Raw genomic sequence first — 18,317 nt, 5'->3', positions numbered from 1 at the left:
TGCAATTGCTTGTGGATGTCTGAAATAATACCAAAGGAAAATGGTAGAAAGTGAAAAATATCTTAAAAGGAGGAAAGTCCCAGCTTTGCTCCATCTTGGGGTAGCAACCAGGGTTATCAGGGGGGTCGGCTGGGGCACCTGTGCCGCACAAGGCTTTGAACATAGCAAGCACTTAGCAAGCGCGTCCGGACGTCACTCCAACAGGAGGTACGGCGGTAGCAGAGGCAGAACTCGAGGGACGGGCTCCCCACCCAGCAAACACCGACTGTGCACCTGTCGGCCAGCAGCAGCAGTGGACACAGCAGTGAGGCTGTGCTCGGGGCCAGCAGCAGATAGGCGTGGGCAGAGATCACTCTGGGCTGACGGTGCAGTGGGAGTCCAGAGCCAGAGCTGCCACTCAGAGCAGGGGATCACAGAGGCCCAGGAGGAGGTGGATACTGTGTTGAGGCTTGGAGATGTCAGGGGAAGGAGCTGCCCTGGCACGCTGGGCCAGTGGCAGGAGCCAGGCATGGTGACACGGGGCAGGGTGATGTGTATTGCAGCCACAGACAGCACCTTGGCGTGGACAGGTGAAGTGGCTGGAGGGAGTTTGGATAGAAGGCACCAGGGCAAGAGGGTCGCAAAAGGGTCGCTGGAGAGCATGGGGAGCTGCAGACAGGGTGGGCACCGGGAGAGGCCTGTGGAAAGGTAACAGAAAGAGTAAAAGGGGCCAAATCTCACATCGTGAACACCAAGAAAACAGGCATGGGCCACAGGCTCAGAGGCCCCAGACAGGCTGGGTTAGGCCTGCTGATGCAACACTGGTGAACATGACCTTTCTCTCCCTAAAGGTGGAGCTACAGAGAGAGAAGGAGAGACACAGAGAGAGAGGTCTTCCACCTGCTGGTTCACCCCTCAAATGGCCACAATACCTGGGGCTGGGCCAGGTCAAAGCCAGAAGTCAGGAGCTTCCTCTGGGCCTCCTATATGGGTGGCAGGAGCCCAAGGACTTGGGCCATCTTCCGAGGCTTTCCCATGTGCTTTAGCAGGGAGATGGACCAAAAGTGGGGCAGCTGGGACTCGAACCGGCGTCTGTACGGGATGTCGGCACTGCAGATAGCCACTTAACCAACTGTACCACAGTGCCGGCCCTTGAACACACCCTTTCTTTCCAGGAGTTCGAGGCAGAAGAGCAGGAAAAACATCCCTTTGAGCTTGTCCATACAGACCGATCACTCTATGTAACAGGTACCCTGAGACAGTAGGAGACACTGGAACCCACACACCTAAGGGCACCTTGTGCAGGCTCTGTGGCCTGGAGGGGACTGCCAGTTCATGGATAGGTAAGGAGCCCTGAATCACACATGGGTCCACCAAGGAAAGCTGGAACTTGACAAGTGCCGATGGTGTGTGTGGGGGGGGGAGGTGAGCCCAGCTTCCTTCCCAGGATCCAGACAGGTGGCAGCTGTTCACCTGTCACCCATCTCCACGCTCACGCTCATGGGTGACAACCGGGCCAGTCCCCTCGGGACAACGCAGATCGGGAAGGCCAGACACAAGGACGGAGGTGGCTGAGGCTGCAGGCAGGTCAGGGGCAGTGGGCGGGCGAGCGAGTGGGCAGAGGAGGGCAGGACTTACCCGTGCACGCCGTGCACAGAGTGAGGCTCGTAATGGTACCGTCCCTCCTGGTGGCGCATGTCAACCGGCAAGGGCGCAGGGAACGGCGGCAAGAGGTGCTGCGGCACTGTGGACAGGGAGACAGAAAGAGAACTTCAAAAACTCTTCCCCTCCCTCCGCAAGCAATTTTCAAAGGGCTTTAAAGCGCGATGAATTTCAGAGCGAGAGCGGCCGGGACAAGGGGCTCCGAGTGCCCCGCGTTATCACACACCCACGGAGGGGGATGAATAAATAATCAAAGTCAGCCCGAGAAGCCTACATCTTCCACATAAAAGATCCCCAACCGCGCTCTTGACAAAGACAAGCAGCTCAGAGCTCTTTGAACTCGGGTAGATAACAGGCAGGGCCACGAAACCCGGCTCAGCCCGCAAATCACGGCTGACAGAGCAGATAGGCTCCCACCCCGCCAGCTTCTGCCTGTCCCGGCCAAGGCTTCAAGTGGCCAAGGCAGCACCGGGTGACGGCACCCTGCTGCTGCACACGACAGCAGGCAGTTGTCTCCAGGCCTCCTGGGACGGGGCGATCGCCTCCAGAAAGCCAAGTGCCACCCCGCTGCCTCGCCTCGCCTCGTGGGAAAGAAGCACCAAGCAGACATCTGCGTGGTCTGGGATCCTCTTCCGGGTCGGAACCGTGATTGTGGACCCCACGCGCAGTAGCGGGCGCCTGCAGGATTGGGAAATGCAACACGTGCGTGTCACTCATGGCGCTGACTCAGGCTCCCGTCTGCACTTGGCGGGTGCTCAACAAATCTTCATGATAATTGCAGGATACTCTTTGTTTATTCAAAAAAAAAAAAGAAAAAAAGAAAAAAAACATGCCTGGGTGCCCTGGAGGCAAACGTAATTATAGGCTTTAAGGAAAGGAGGCTCTTGAAAATGCAGCCCCACTGGGACCGGGGCTCAGGAGTGTGGATTTCTTAGTCCAATCTCCGGCTCTCCGGCAGTCTGAAGGTCACAGGCCAGGGAGGGGGTGGGAAGCAGGGCTGAGGTAGCTGCCAGGACAACTGTAATGAATGCATAGCACTAATGCCAGGCCCCCTGCTGTGGTGCAGTGGGTTACACTAGCGCAGGCAACGCCAGCATCCCATAGGAACACTGGTTCGAGTGCCAGCTGCTCCACTTCTGCTCCAGCTCCCTCCCAGTATGCCTGGAAAAACGGTGGAGGATGGTTCAAGTGCTTGGGCCCCTGCCAATCATGTGGGAGACCCAGATAGAGTTCCAGGCTGCTGGCTTTGGCCCGGCACAGCCCCAGCCATTGCAGCCATTTGTGGAGTGAACCAGCAAATGGAAGATCTCTCTCTCCTGCTCTCGCTCTCACTCTCGTTCTCTCTCTCTCTCTCTCCGTAACTCTGCCTTTCGACAAATAAATAAAACTTTTTTCAAAAAGCACATTTTTAGTAATGCCATTTCTGTACAAACAGATCCCAGTTATTGCAGTGTAAACATCATGAGGTTTTTTTTTTCTGCAAATGCAGTAAAATACACATATCATAAACTTCACCATTTTTAATGGTAGTAGCGCTCAGTGGCATTCATTTGAAAGGCAAAGAGAGGGAGAGAGACTGATTCATGTTGTACGGCATGTGTCAGAATTATATGCCACTGGGTATGCATGCTGTGTTTGCTGTCCGTTCACCCACTGATTGACACTTGGGTTGAACCTTGTGAATTCCAGTGGTGTGACAGCAGGCACGTGGTCCAGTTCTGTGGCCTGCCCTTCATTTCTGGGGCTGCCAGCTTCTCCCTGGAGCCCTGTCCTCTGAATAGGTGGGCATGGGGGTGTAGTTAGAGTGACAAGATCAAATCTTTGGGAGGCCAGGTGACCTGTGGGGTAGAGACGGCTCACCAACTGTGTGACTCTGAACAAGTCTCTGTACCTCTCTGAGTCTCCACATTTGTTCACCTGAGCGATAGCAATGAGTAACAGCAAGCAGCTCTGAGACTGCTGTGCATACACACTAAGTTCACATTACACTGTGCATTGTGGAGCTTGCAATGCCCACAGCCCCGACACAGCTCCTGTGTTCAAGTCCCAGCTCTGCTTCCGATTCCAGCTCTCTGCTAATGTGCACCCCGGGAGGCCACAGATGATGGTTCACACACGTGGGTCCCTGCCACACATGTGGGAGACCAGGATGGAGCTCCTAGATCCTGGTTTTGGACCTGGCCCAGCCCCAGTCGTTGCAATCATTTGGGGAGTGAACCAGCAGATGGAAGATCTCTCCGCCCTACCCTCTCTGCCATTCTGACTTTCAAGTAAATAAATATAAATAATAAATTGAAAAGCAAGTTAAGAGTCTATTCAGGAATCGGCTGCTTTGCAAGCTTTAAAAAAGGTTCACGCAGAGGAGGTACTTAGCCCACAGCCTGCCCAGAGAAGTACTCAGCAGTTGCTTTTACTGATAATGACAATGATCACCAGTATTTTGCAGCCCCAAAGTCTACAATCCCACAATGGCTTCACTACCTGTGGGGCAAAGGACAAGTAGCTCACATTCATTGCAAACCTGAGGGATTGAGGCTGGAGGGGCAGGTGCCAACCTCTTACAGATCAGAAGACCCTTGGAGTCAGTACAGAAGCACTGTTCATCTTTCCAAATGTGTAGGAAATGTGTGTTGCATTTTGTGTATGTGCATACGGGTGTGGGTTGTGTGCATGGGCCATGGATGTATGTGGCACATGTGGCATGTGCAGCATGCAGGTGTATGTGGTGGTATTGTATCTATGTGTGTTGCATGGGTGGTATGTGTGGACTATGTGCATGTATGTGCCATGTACATATGTGGTATGTGCATGCATGTGTGTATGTGTTGGTATTGTGTTTGTTGTATGTGTGGTATGTGTGTGGGTTGTTCACATGGGGCAGTGATTTATATGGCACATGCATGTGCACACATGTGTGCATGTGTTGGTATTGTGTGTGGTGTGTGCATGAGATTGTACATATGTGGCACGTGTGGCACGTGTACATGTGTTTGGTGTTGTGTGTGTTGCACATGTGGAGTGTGTGTGGGCTATGTGTATGGGGTGTGTGTATGTGGCACATGTGCAGGCATAATATGTGCATCGTGTGTATGTGTTGGTATTGTATGTTTGTTGCATGTGTGGTGGGGGGTTGTTTGCATGGGGCATGGATATATGTGGCACATGCACACATGTGTGTAGTGTGCACAGGTATGTGTTGGTATTGTGCGTGTGTGTTGCATGGGTGATGTGTGTGGGTTGTATGCATGATACATGTATGTATGTGGCAGGTATGGCATGTGTATATGTGTTTTGTGTGTTTTGTATGTGTGGTGTGTATGTGGGCTATGTGTATGAGGTGTGGGTATATGTGACACATGTTCGGGCATGATATATGCATGCATGTGTGTATGTGTATTACATGCGTGGGTCATGTGCATGTATGTGTTTATATGTTGGTATTGTGTGTATATTTGTTGCATGTGTGGTGTGTGTAGGGGTTGTGTGCATGAGGCATGTACATGTGTGGCACATGTGCACACATGGCGTATGTGTGTGTGTGTGTTGTATGTGTGTGAGCCAGGGCAGGTCCTGGAGGCCCGAGAAGCAGCATGGTGGACAGTCACCAGCAGAGTGGTGCTGTGGCTTCTCAGCAGGCCCTGGGGTGTGGGCTGAGGGGCTTCAGCACTGCCCACGGGCCCTGTTGCTGCCCCCTCACATGTGCAGGCTATGCCTGTCTCTCCCCCTCATCTCCTGGGACCCCTCCAGAGGAGCATGCTGTGGCTCCTTCTGTTGGGGTGTCAGAGTGTGAGGTAGGGTCTGAGCTGTAGGCCCTCCTCCCGCATGGAATTCCAGCACCCAGTACACAGCAAGACCCCGGCAACCAGGCCTCTGAGCACTTGCCCAGGACGCATGAGCAAAGGTCAGCAAGCAGGGGAAGAAGAGTCAGACCCAGAGACCCCGAGCCCAGAGCCCTCTGCCCAACGCATTTGCTGCACAGGAATGTTCTGCTGTTCCTGCATTCATGGATGCATCCACCTTGCATTCAGCACTTGCTATGTGGCAGCAACTATTCTAGGCCCCAGGAATAGCATCCCAACAGAGCAGCCCCATGGGAGGGGACCTGTGGGGAACGAAGGAACAAGTGCATTTACACAAATATCAGGGAAGCAGGTGCACAGCTAAGCAGGAAACCATGCAGGACCAGGGGGCAGAGACTTGGGATAAAGTACAGGAGGAAATCAGGCCCCTCTAGAAGAGAGGTGCGCTAGGCAAAGGGAATGGCAGGTGCAAAGGCCCAGTGGCGTGGAGAAGGACTTGGTGATTTCAGCATGAAGCCTAATTTGGTTGAAGCTCAGGGGTGGATGGGGGTGGGAGACACAGCACAGGTCTGGTACTCTGGAATTTTTTTCCTGAACAATTTGGGAGGCCACTGGGAGGTCCTGAGCAGGACTCACCTGCTCTGAGCAAACTTTTCTAAATGCCACACAAAGAATGGTGAGTAGGGTCTCACATCAGCCAAGATCTCAGACTGGCCCTGGCACTGGGCAGCTGTGGGACATCAGCGGATTTATGTCCCCACTCTGGTCCTACCTGCCCCTCGGCACATCAGGGAAGTTCTCAGGTCCTTTCTGGCACAGTCCTGTGGTCCTCAAGAGGCCACCGGCTTCCCTGGCAGTGGATCCCACCTCTTCCAGCCCATGACAACCAGAGGCTTCATGAGGGACCCCAGAGCAGGGCACCATCAGGGCTTCTGGCGGCAGGCACCATCTTTTAAATCCACACAGACCACCAGCACCAGGCACCCGAGCCCACACACACACAAGTACATAATTAATGTGCAAATATGCACACACACATGTGCACATGCATATGCAGGCACCCATATGTACATGCATGCGCACATAAATGAACACACGCACATGCATGAACCTATATGCACACATAAGCGCACATAAATGAATACACACACACACATGCCCAGGCTCTAGGGAGCAACATTTCACCCAAGGTACATTGACAGATGAAGGCTGACCCTGGCTCACGCCCCACACATCCCTGTGAGAGACTTCCCAAAGTGGATGCTTTGCTAGAGGGCTGCTCTGCCAGGCCAAGGAGGTGGAAATTCCCCTTCCAACGTCCTGGGGAAATTAGGGCACGCAGACGCCCCTGACGCGGCCGAGGAACTCGTGGATAAATGCGGACAGTGTAGGCGCTCAGCAGTGACAGCCTGGATGGGACCCTGCACACGTTGTTCTCAATGCAGGCTCTTCTTTAAGTCCAAAAAAAAAAAAAAAGGAAACTGAATCCTGTCCTTCCGGCCGAGGGGAGGCACACGCACACACCACATGCCATTTCAAAGACACGGCTCTCGTTTTAAGTCTCCGAGGAAGAAATCCGAAAATGGGAACTTTCAGCCAATTAGCCTCCCCTCTCTGAAAACAGATGCACATTTGGTTTTGATCGTACACAGAAAGACCTACAGCCTGGGACATGTAGGATGGCGACATGATGGGGTTTCTGCACACACCTCGTGCTCCTGGGCAGAGGGTCCCAGGGCAAGGGGACATGCGCATCAGGAGTGCTCCTGGGGTAAGGACCTCCGCAGCACTTTGAAAGGGGACCAGGAGGGTCCTTGCCTGGAAGCCAGCTCAAGTTACTGGAATGAGAGCAGAGTAGGGGTGGGTGGAGAGCACAGACAGAGACTCAGGAGAAGCGGGTCACAGCAACGTGACCCGGCAGCATGGTGGCTGCCCCAGGAATCCTCCCCGCGTGACATCATGTGTTGCTGCCACTCAGAGGTGTTGCCCTATCCTTGTTGAGCAGCTGGCCCATGGTCCTGGGTGACCGTGCAGGGGGTTTGACCTGGAATCCAGCATGGGAGCCAGGAGGTCTCGGTTCTGAATGCTGGGTCCCCTGGGATAGGGAAGCTGGGCAATGCACCATGTCACCACTGTTGGTTGCAAGAGGATCTGCAACAACGTATGGGTGTGAATGCAGAGGGACAGAGGTGGAGCCACAAAGACGAGACTGTTTTGGAGCTGCTGCTCGCAGCCCACTGTGAGCGCCCACGCCATGCGCACCTGCCGCACCCATGTGATCACTGGGTGACCATGCACGCCTTCACAGACCCTGGGCCAGGAGTCCTGCTCCTCCGAGGGGGATTCTTGCCACCAATCACCCAACAAGAGCTCCCTATGCACCTGCTCCGCAAGGGGTCTCTAATGTGGACTCTGATCTGCTGAAATGAAGCATTCCAGCTGACACAGCTCTGGGAGTCCAGGGGAGGGCTCTGGGCCCCTGATTTCTCTTCTATGGAGGACCCTGCTCGGAATTCCAGAGCTAATAATTAATTTATCACACTCCTTTACCTTAGAGTGCCTTACAGCTTAAGTGATACCCATGGCAACTCTTTCATTTTTCTTAAAAGCAGATGTGGGGGCCGGTGCTGTGATGTAATAGATTAAGCAGCCACCTGCGATGCCAGCATCCCACATGGGCACCAGTTCAAGTCCCAGCTGCTCCACTTATACTCCAGGTCCCTGCTAATGCACCTGGGAAAGCAGTGGGGGATTGCCCACCACCCAAGAACTTAACATGTGGCCATTCTCATTGCTGACACTGTCAACTTAGGGCCAGTGTGAACCAGGGGGACACTGCGACACTTGAGACGGAAATGCAAACACAGCATGTCCCGGAAGATGTGTGCTCTCTTCACACTCGCTGTCCCACTCCCCCGCCCCCCTGCATGTGATGGGGCGGGGACAGAAGTGGCAGTAGTTGTGGCTTGAGTCGTCCCCACCCACCACCATCCTGGACCTGCCAGACTCCCCTGCCACCCCTCACCCCTCCCTGTGGCCATGCCCATGGTGGCAAGGATAAACACGAGGGGGGCTTCTGCGAAGTCCATGGAAAATGCATATTATAAAACATCCGTGCACAGATTTCAATTTTGTACCCTAATACACACTCTTGTTTTTTTTTTTTAAAGATTTATTTATTTATTTGAAAGTCAGAGTTAGAGAGGGAGCGAGATCTTCCATCTGCTGGTTCATTCCCCCAGATGGCCACATGAACAGATCAGGGCCACGCTGGAGCCAAGGGCTTTTTCCACATCTCTCACATGGGTGCAGTGACCCAAGCACTTGGGCCATCTTCCACTGCTTTCCCAGGCCATTAACAGGGAGCCGGATGGGAAGTGGAGCAGCCACGGCTTGCTGTGGGAAACCAGCATTGCAGGCAGCAGCTTTACCTGCTACACCACAAGGCCAGCCCCTAAACACATCTTTTAATTCCACTTCCCACAAATGTTTTCAAGAAGCCTTGTAAGCAAGTTAGGGCACTTGAAGGTGGCCAGCAAGTTCAAGGTGAACATCGCTGTGAATTTTGTTTTATTACCCAGCATGGCCCCCCAGGATGGGAAGAGGGACCGATGGCCCGAGGGACAAGGCAGCTAGGAGAGCCAGCAGAGCCGCAAAGGGCAGCTTCGCTGTGCCAGGACATGGGAGGCCAGAGGTCAGCTCACCACCTGCACCTGCCACCCCGAGACCTGCGCCAGTACTGAGTGGGTCAAACAGGACCACTGGCGACCCTCCAGTCCTAACAGACCAAGATCACTCCTCTCCATTCCAACCTTCACACCCTGTTTGGTAAATTAAAACAAACCATCCAGGGGCTGGCTTTGTGGTGCAGGGATTTAAGCTCCCAGTGTGATGCCCCATATCCCAGCATTGCTTTGAGTCTTAGCTGCTCTGCTTCTGGTCCAGCTCCCTGCTAATGCACCTGGCAGGCAGTAGATGATGGCCCAAGTACCTGGGTCCCACCCATGAGGGAGACCCAGATGGAGTTCCCAGCTCCTGGCTTCAACGTAACCAGCCCTTGCTGTTGTGGCCGTTTGGAGAGTGAACCAGCAGATGGAATCTCTCTTTCTCTAACACTCTCGTTCTTGCTTTCTCTGTTGCTCTGCCTTCTTAATAAATAAATAAATCTTTAAAACAAAAACAAAAAACCAGCTATCCAACTCTACATGGAAGGGGAAAGGGAGGCTGCTTTGTGAAAAAAGTAGATCCCATTGCACCATCGTTGCGGCTATAATAAATCACGCAGGTGCTGGGGCTGAGGCTGGCCAGAAGCTGGCAGCCTGTAGGGCTGAGATCCGTGTGGCTGTTCACGCTGGGCTTGTCTCACATCCCACGGTACAAGACTCTGCTCTTTCCCTTCCTGGAGTGGTCCCAGCCCACTGCTCAAGAAAGGGGGAGCTGAAGACTTCTCAGAAGAAGCCAGAAATGACAACTCCAGTGCCCAAGAAGAGACAGGGACACTGCCTTCCTCAGGGTCTGTGCTAAGGACACAATGTAACTCAGACCTGCACAGGCTGCAGGGCCCACCACAGCCAGCTCCGCAGCCTTCTCTGGAATCCACAACAGACTGTCCATCGCCCAGGGCACAGCTCTCAAAGCCTAGCCAACCACAGCCTGGAGCATGGTGCTCACACCACAGCCTGCCTGAGGCTCCGCTTCAAGGTTCATGTGTGCCCTGTGGGCCGCCAGGAACAAGTGTCACCATACCTGCCCAGATAGGGTGTGCAGCAGGGGCACCCCCAGAGCCCCCACAGCACTGGTCTTGGAAGGGGACGCAGGGCAACCAGGAGAGCTCCCTGGAAGAGGAGGTTTCCAACTTGGGGTCTGAACAAGGACTGGAAGAGCCAGAAGGAAGGGAAGGGTGACAGGTTCTTCAGGTTGCTGGGCAGCGGGGACAACAAGCCCAGTAGACAGAATCACGCCTGGGACAAAGCCATGTGAAGTGTGGATCCGGGCGCAAACCATCTCACCCTTGTGCAACTGCAGCACCAATGCTCCCATTCAGTAATTTGAGGCAATCAATTCTCACATTGGACTCACTGGAGAAACTCAACAGGGAGGGGGGGTGACATGCAAAGCCTGGTGACCACGATGCGGTTCCGTTTCCCAGGGCATGCAAGAGGCCCTGCGAGTGTTCTGCGTATCCTCAGGATGTATTCAGGTGTCAGATGTGCTTTGGGACACTCCCTCCACTGGCTTGGCTGGCTTTCTGGACACTGGAAAACTCCCACAGTAGCTAAGGCCAAGCCAATAGGCATGTGGCCTCAGATGACCCAGTGGGGACAGAGTCAGCAGGAGCCAGGAGGCACAGATGGAGCAGGGCATCCAGGAAAGCTGCGCTCCCTGGGCAGGGCAGGGCAAGTCTTCTGCAGGGAAATATGCAAATAAGCTGCAAAACAGGCCACTTGCAGAAGCCAAACTGACGCCCAGCCACTACCCCACAGGAAGCATTTAACAAGAATGATATCCTGAATGGCCACTCCACAGCGTGCGATTGAAAAGTTAAAAACATCAGACAGGAAATTCTAACACTACGCCAGGCTGGAGTCCAGTGGGCTGAAGCCCCATCACACCTACCACTTGTACACAGCCCTGTAAGGACTATGTCTCCATAGACCCTGCCTCTGTGCACTATACCACCTGCCAGGCCGAGGTGTCGCTGCCGAAAGAGTGAGTGAGCTGGGCGGGGACAGTGAAGCCATGCCATACTGGGCAGCACCCTGATGCTGGTCTCCAGGCCAGGGCAGACAGGGATAGAGAGAGAAGGCACGGCCGAGGGCTTCTAGCTCCCGCAGCACATGTCACCAAGAGAGGTCAGGGTCCCTGCGGTTCCTAACAGGGGACAGGCCACCAGGAGTGCACCAAGCCACCCAGAGGTTGTACAATGTTACAGTGGCCAGCGCGGAGGCTGCAGCTGGCACCATGGTCAAGTGTGGCTCTCGGCACGGTGGCACAGCTGGTTAAAGCCCCGCCTGCAGTGCTGGCATCCCACATGGGCGCCAGTTCGAGTCCTGGCTGCTCCACTTCTGATCTAGCTCCCTGCTGATGCACCTGGGAAAGCAGCGGAGGATAGCCCAAGTGCTCTGCAGTTGACTCGGGCAGCCTCCCTGGGCCTCAGGGTCCTGTAAGGGAGGGTGGTGATGGCACCCACATCCGAGGGAAATGGGGAACTAGCAGACATGCAGTAGGGTTGCCAAGGGTGCTGGCAGGGCCATCTCTACTGACCGCTGTGCCAGATTGGGGTGAGGGCCACAGCAGGTGTAGGGAGACCCCCACCCCCACAGGGAAAAGCACAGGACGTCCACCAGCAGACAGGTGAGGTCCTGTGTATTGATTTTTAGGAGCAGTCAGGCCTGATGAAGGTTGGAACCTCTCTTGGCTGCAGATTCTGTTCCCGAAAATGCAGTGTGCAGGGCCCCAAAACCTACACTACACCTCCAGCCCAGAGGACTGTGCCTTTAAGGGACCCTGTGGAGTACTGTGCAGAATGCAGGAATCCAGCACCTGCCTGGGGAGCAGTGACCAGCAAGTGGGTGATGGGGTCCCAGGGCTGGGATGGGCTCCGGCATTCCGCTCAGTCTGACCACTGCTTGTCACTGCCACTGCCCCCCTTACAAGCTCAGTGAGCTCTCCCTGCAGAGGCCTGCTCAGCCAGCTGCTCCCAGGCTGTCCTGGTGCTTATGTGAGAAGCCCACGAGTCACACGGGCATCTGGCTCTCTCTAGGGGACATCAGTGGTCCCACTCTGTCTGGCCCCTCCAGCCCCCGCAGATCCAAAGGCTGTCACCTGCCATTTGACTTCCTGCACCAGCATCCAGCCCCTTGCCTTCAGAGCTCAGGCAAGAGGGGTCCCAGTGTGGTGCTCGGGTCCCTGCTTCCAGCCCTCCCCAGAGCATCAAAAGACCGTGGCCAAGAGGCTTAATGGGACAGTGGGCCGCCACTAGTCCCCACCGGGTGCTGGGCTGAGCTCACGCACCTCTTCTCTCCAGGGTGCCTTCTGAGGCACAGCCTGCTAAAGCCAATCAATGACCTTTTAAAACCTGGTGGCCTGTGACACCAGCATCTCATGTGGGATCTGGTTCAAGTCCTGGCCGCTCCACTTCCGATCCAGCACCCTGCTAATGCATCTGGGAAAGCAGCAGAAGACGACCCAAGTGTTTGGGACCCCTGCCAGCCATGTGGGAGACCCAGATGAAGTTCCTGGCTCCTGGTTTCGCCTTGGGCCCCAGCACTGGCCGTTGCATCCATCTGGGGAATGAACTAGCAGAAGGAAGATCTCTCTCTCTCTCTCCTCTCTGTAACTCTGACCTTCAAATAGATACATAAATGTTTAATAATAATAATAACAACAAAATCTGGTGGCAGAATCTTCCACCAACCAAGCCAACAGCCTGGGACCACCTCTGAGCAGCAGAGTGGCCATACAGCATCTCCCCTGCCATCAACAGGCTCATAATAAATCGCTCTTCATCCCTCCCTGGAAGCAGGTCCTAGGGACCACTTCTGGGGTGGGGGAGGGGGAGGGGCTTGTCAACATGATCTGGAAAATTCTGGGTGATGCAAAGGCAGTCTCCGCTTAGAAATGCTCTCTACTTGAAAAGCCTCTCTCCTCCAGGAGCCCACCGGGTCAGACCCAGCCCCGGCAGCGAGAATTCCATGCAGCCACATCTGTTATTTTAAATGCGCTGCTAGCCACAATAAAAAACAACAACAACAACTAAGGAGAAACAAGTCATTATTTTAATGATACAATGTAACTGACCCAGTACATCAAAAACACCGTACCTTCAACATGAAGCCAGGATCAAGGTTATTACAGAGATCATCTGCATTCTTGTATCTCTACTACCTCTGGCAAACCCGAGGTCTACCAAGCACTCCCAGCCAGCTGGGAGGAGCAGCACGCCGAGTGCTCACTGGCCACACACAGCTCACGGCTACCCCAGCGGATGGCACAGGCTTAACAAGCTAACACTGCTGATCTGAGCCTGCCCAGGGAACAGATTCTGGTCTAGCTAAATAAAAATCCCAGCGATAGATCAAATACAGCAGCAGGAATTCTCCCCAAACCTTAGTGCTTCCTCACTTGTGAATCTTAGCTGCTTGCTAACTTTTGTGTGGTCACTTAGCTGATGAACAAACAGCTAGGATTTCTTCTCTCCCTGCTTTCCGTTCACAGGCTGGTAGAAGAGGAAATGGAGATTTTGGTGGAGGGGTGCCTTGCCCAGGAGAGAGTCAGGACTGTGCCCCTCCCCCACCCTGCCACACCAGGGGCCCCTTCAGGTCCAGTGGTCAACAGCTTCCCTCCATCTTGCTCTGGATCCCTGCCCACCACCTGCCCTGCAAGCTTGGGATGTTTGCAACCAGGCCAGGGTGTGCAGTCTCCAGAGATTTTAAACAGATGAGACTGTGCCAGAAAGCAGGGCCCATGCAAGGGGTCCTAGGGGCAAGGGGCAAGGTCACAGAGGCACAGCAGCAGGCAGGTAACACTTGCAGGAGCCGACGACATGCCCACGAGGCCCAATTACCTGGAAGACACAGCCAGCATGCGCCACACCCATGCCCCATCTGACTCAGGGCACCAACTCCATAGCCGTGGATAGCAGCAGTGGGTCCCTTTGCTGAGGACAGTGGAAATCCACTGACAGCACTGGGGACCAGCCCACAAATCCCAGGGAAAAGCCCATCCCCCATTCTGCTAGCAGAGAAACACAGCCTTGGGACCAGCATCATGGGCACAGCGGGTTGAACTGCTGCCTGCAGTGCCACCATCCTATATCTGAGCACAGTTCAAGTCCCAGCTGCTCCACTTCTGATCCAGCTCCCTGCTAATGCACCTGGGAAAGCAGTAGAAGATGGCCCAAGTCCTTGGGGCCCCTGCACCCACATGGGAGACCAGGATGGAATTCCTGGCTCCTGGCTTTGGCCTGGCCCAGCTCCAACCCTCGCGGCCATTTGGGGGGTAAGCCAGCAGATGGATGACATCTTTCTCTCTCTCTGAAATAAATAAATAAATCTTTAAAAAAAATAAATAAAATAAAGAAAGCTGGGCCTCATGACCCAGCCTGGCATCTGTGTGCAGTGCCCACGGCTGTGCTTCCTAGAATAAGACTGCACGAGAACCAGGAGGGGGGGACACACTCCAAAGGCTTCCTGCACATCAAAAAAACCTCTTACAAAACAATATTTTGATGAGCTAAGTGTGTGAATTAAAAGCAGACAGAGTCCACTTCCTTTAAAATAAACAGGGTTTAAAATCGAGGGGAAAACTCCCACACACAATGTGTTTCAGGGCTAGAGAAACCAGAGCTATCCTTCTAGAAACTACTGGCAGCCTGGCCTGCTTCCTCTCAGGCGAGGTGTCTGTGGCCAAGACCTTGCTCTGTGTGTGGGGGTGGCGGGTGGGGGGCCGGAGGGGGGGTTCCCATGGCTGCACCGTGGCTGCCCAGTCCTGTGGCTGCAGCTAAACTGGCCCACAGACCCATGGCCCTGGGGCCCCCTCAGACAGACAGACTGGCTCTCCGGGGGCGCAGCCCTCACTTAGGGCAGACTCTGCCACACGTGTGTGACAGACGAGGAGGGGGCTGGCCATGGCGTGAAGGTGTCCGGGCAGCAGGAAATACGGGGCTGGATCGTGTTTCCACTGTATGCATGGCCTCTCCAAAAGTGAACAGAACCCCTCCTCCTCCCGCAAGACAGAAAGGGTATCCACGCAGCGGCTTCCAGGTGCTGCCCACGCACCCAGCAGAGTGGGAAGCCAGGTAAGGAGTGACCCGGGGCAGGGAGAGGAGTTATCTGTGATCCCCAGCTGTGTTTCCTGGTCTTTGCTAATAACGCCCATGGATCATTCCGCCTGGCTCAGAAAACGATCTGCCTGGTGTTAAAAACGGGCCCCATCCATACCGGAAGCTGGGAGGCTGCAGCAGCCCCGCACCGGCACATGCAGGAGCCTGGTGGTGGATGCGCCTGGTGGTTAGCGCGCTGCCTGTGTAATTAAGGCGGGGAAGATGGCAAAGGGCCCACCCCGGGGCCCCAGGAGTGATGGCAGTTCAGGAAAAGCACACCTGGTTTTGCACTGATTAATGGCCAGCCTGCCTAATAGCTGTGCTTAACACAGGACTTTGTCAAGATGAAGTAATTGCCTTAAACAAAAAGCATATTATCTTTAAGGCCCCACTGACGAGTGGCGGGGGCTGGGAAAGAGGTGATGGATGTCCAGGAACTCCCTGCCACCACCCCCTTCTCCATTTGCATAAATAAGAATGCAGCCCTTGATTGGGATGAGACAGACCCCGCCCAGGCCTGGGATATCCTGAAATGCTGGTCAGCATGGCAAGCTTCCGGTGGACCAGATGTCCCTTGGGGATGAGCAGTGTGGACAAATGGGAGGGACCCCGAGGGAAGTGGGCTCACCGGACCTCAGCACAGCCTGCTTGAGAGAGAAATCCACACAAGGGCTAATGAAGGACCTGCTCTTCCCAGGGTTGTGGGCCCAGTTGGTGGCTGGGTCGAGCAAGGGTCTTCCCCAATTAAATGGGTTTCTCAGGGCGGGCGCTGTGGCTCACTTGGTTAATCCTCCACCTGCGGTGCCGGCATCCCATAAGGGCGCCGGGTTCTAATCCCAGTTGCTCCTCTTCCAGTCCAGCTCTTTGCTGTGGCCCGGGAGTGCAGTGGAGGATGGCCCAAGTGCTTGGGCCCTGCATCCGCATGGGAGACCAGGAGGAGACTCCTGGCTCCTGGCTTTGGATCTGCGTAGCTCCGGCCGTTAACAGCCATTTAGGGGGTGAACCAAAGGAAGAAAGACCTTTCTTTCTGTCTGTCTCTCTCTCACTGTCTAACTCTATCTATCTGTCAAATAAAAAAAAAAAAAAAAAAAAAAAAGGGTTTCTCAGCGAAGCGTTTCGCACCATCTACCAGCAGCCCTGTTTTTATGCCGGCAAACACCAGCTTCCCAGGGCTAGGGCTAGGAAGTCCACCTCCTACCTCCAGGTCCCTAGAGCATTCCATTTGCTTTTCCTCCCAAAAGGCACTTTGCACAAGATGATTCACGGCCACGTGCAGCGGAGATGCAGCTGCCAGGAGGCAAGGCTTTCCGGAGACCTTGGCAGTGGGAAGGGCAGCTGGGGAGGGGAGCTAAGCCTGGGGTGTTGGGGTGGGGGTGACAGTTGGAGCACCAGAGAGGGTCTGCTGTTCCCGGAGGCGCGTCCAGCTGATCTCCCTGGGGAACCCACCCAGGAACAACATTTTGCCACGGGCAGCCCCTCCCCAAGCCAGCCAAAAGGTGGAGGCTGCTTTTGCTTCCACGAAGGAAGCAGGGTCCCGGATCGCTGCACAGTGCTATGGCAGCCGGCGGCTCAGGGCACAGGAGCTGGGGGCTCCTCACAGCCTCTCTGCTTGCAGCTAGGTCTCCAGCACAAGCCGCAGACCACACGGGGTCAGGCACGCACCTTCCAAGCAGAGGAGGGACGGTTACGGCATGGACCCAAGGCCCTGCAACGCCTGTGTCTGGCTTCTGGGGCGGTCTTGAAGCCTGCCAGCCACGGCCACGCAGCGCTGTCTCCCCAGCACTCGAGCCTCCATTCCTTTCCGGGCAAAATAAGATTCCCAAACCAAACCACCCACCCCGAATCTGCCTGTGGGCTGTGCTGACACCAGCCAGAGCCGGGAGCCGTTCCCAAAACATTGGTTTACCTCTGGCTAAACCACAGATTCAGGGCAGATGTCATGTGTGGCCTGGCGGTGGCGAGGGCTAGAGCATGGCAGGTCTGGGTCAGGATGTCTTCCCTCCCAGGCAGGGGGCAGGGGGCCTCTTCCACCTTCTAGAAGGGCCACACAGTCCTCCTCACAGTCCTCAGCCCAGGAGCCCTGGCTTCTACATGCGCTGAAGATAACGGCCCAGCCATGACAGGGACCTGAAAAGCCCACCAAATGTCCCAAGTGGGCACTTGCAAACCGGTGTCCACACTGCCACATTCTGGATGGCCTGGGGCACACCCAGCCCCAAACAGGCCTGAGCCGCCACAGGCCACGTGCATAGACCACCCAACCCGGGCTTAAAGGGTCTCCCACAGATGACGGGTGGTGAGCAGCAAACCCCCACCTCCAGCCCCCACTACTGCTCTGCTGATTGGGAGCCATGGGCACTCCTGGAAGATCCCCTGGTGAAATTCCGTCCACCAGGGTTCTGGGGCTGGGGGTGGGAGGCTGTCAGCCTGCTACTGTCCCTCTCCCAAGAATATGAAAAAGAATCCATGGCTGGCGCCATGGCTCAATAGGCTAATCCTCTGCCTTGCGGCGCCGGCACACCGGGTTCTAGTCCCGGTCAGGGCGCCGGATTCTGTCCCGGTTGCCCCTCTTCCAGGCCAGCTTTCTGCTAAGGCCCAAGAGTGCAGTTGAGGATGGCCCAAGTGCTTGGAGAAGCACCTGGCTCCTGCTTTCGGATCAGCGCTATGCACCGGCCGCATCGGCCATTGGGATGAACCAATGGCAAAGGAAGACCTTTCTCTCTGTCTCTCTCTCTCACTGTCCACTCTACCTGTAAAAAAAAAAAAAAAAAAAAAAAAAAAAAAAAAAAAAAAAGAATCCATAAGTGCCCAGTGAGGGCAGCACCCACCATGTCTGTATCGGTCAAACGGCAACACCGTTTGGCGACGCCCAGCAGTCCAGGGATTAAAAACTCAGTGAGAATCTGTTAAATGACACCTGATACGGCTACGGGTCCTTTGCCCTTCACATCAACCCCCATTTTACAGATGAGAACACAGAGGCTGGAACTGCACAGGACGAAACCGGAAACCACAGCCAAGGAGGAATCTGAATGCTTATGTGAAGCCACCTA

General features: G+C 54.9%; 1 protein-coding gene across 2 annotated transcripts in view; it reads right to left on the bottom strand.

Moving 5' to 3' along the window:
- GLI2 (GLI family zinc finger 2) overlaps positions 1-18,317 on the bottom strand; it is a 226,746-nt gene that overhangs the window by 47,932 nt on the left and 160,497 nt on the right. For both annotated transcript variants that reach the window (XM_062182053.1, XM_062182136.1), the window contains exon 3: positions 1,618-1,723. In XM_062182053.1, coding sequence (XP_062038037.1) covers positions 1,618-1,723 — 106 coding nt within the window. The remainder of the gene's footprint in view (positions 1-1,617; positions 1,724-18,317) is intronic.

Source organism: Lepus europaeus, chromosome 1, assembly GCF_033115175.1.
Source record: "Lepus europaeus isolate LE1 chromosome 1, mLepTim1.pri, whole genome shotgun sequence".
Taxonomy (NCBI): Eukaryota; Metazoa; Chordata; class Mammalia; order Lagomorpha; family Leporidae; genus Lepus; species Lepus europaeus.
The sequence above is the reverse complement of the archived record's forward strand: the minus strand, read 5'-3'. Positions and strand labels throughout refer to the sequence as shown.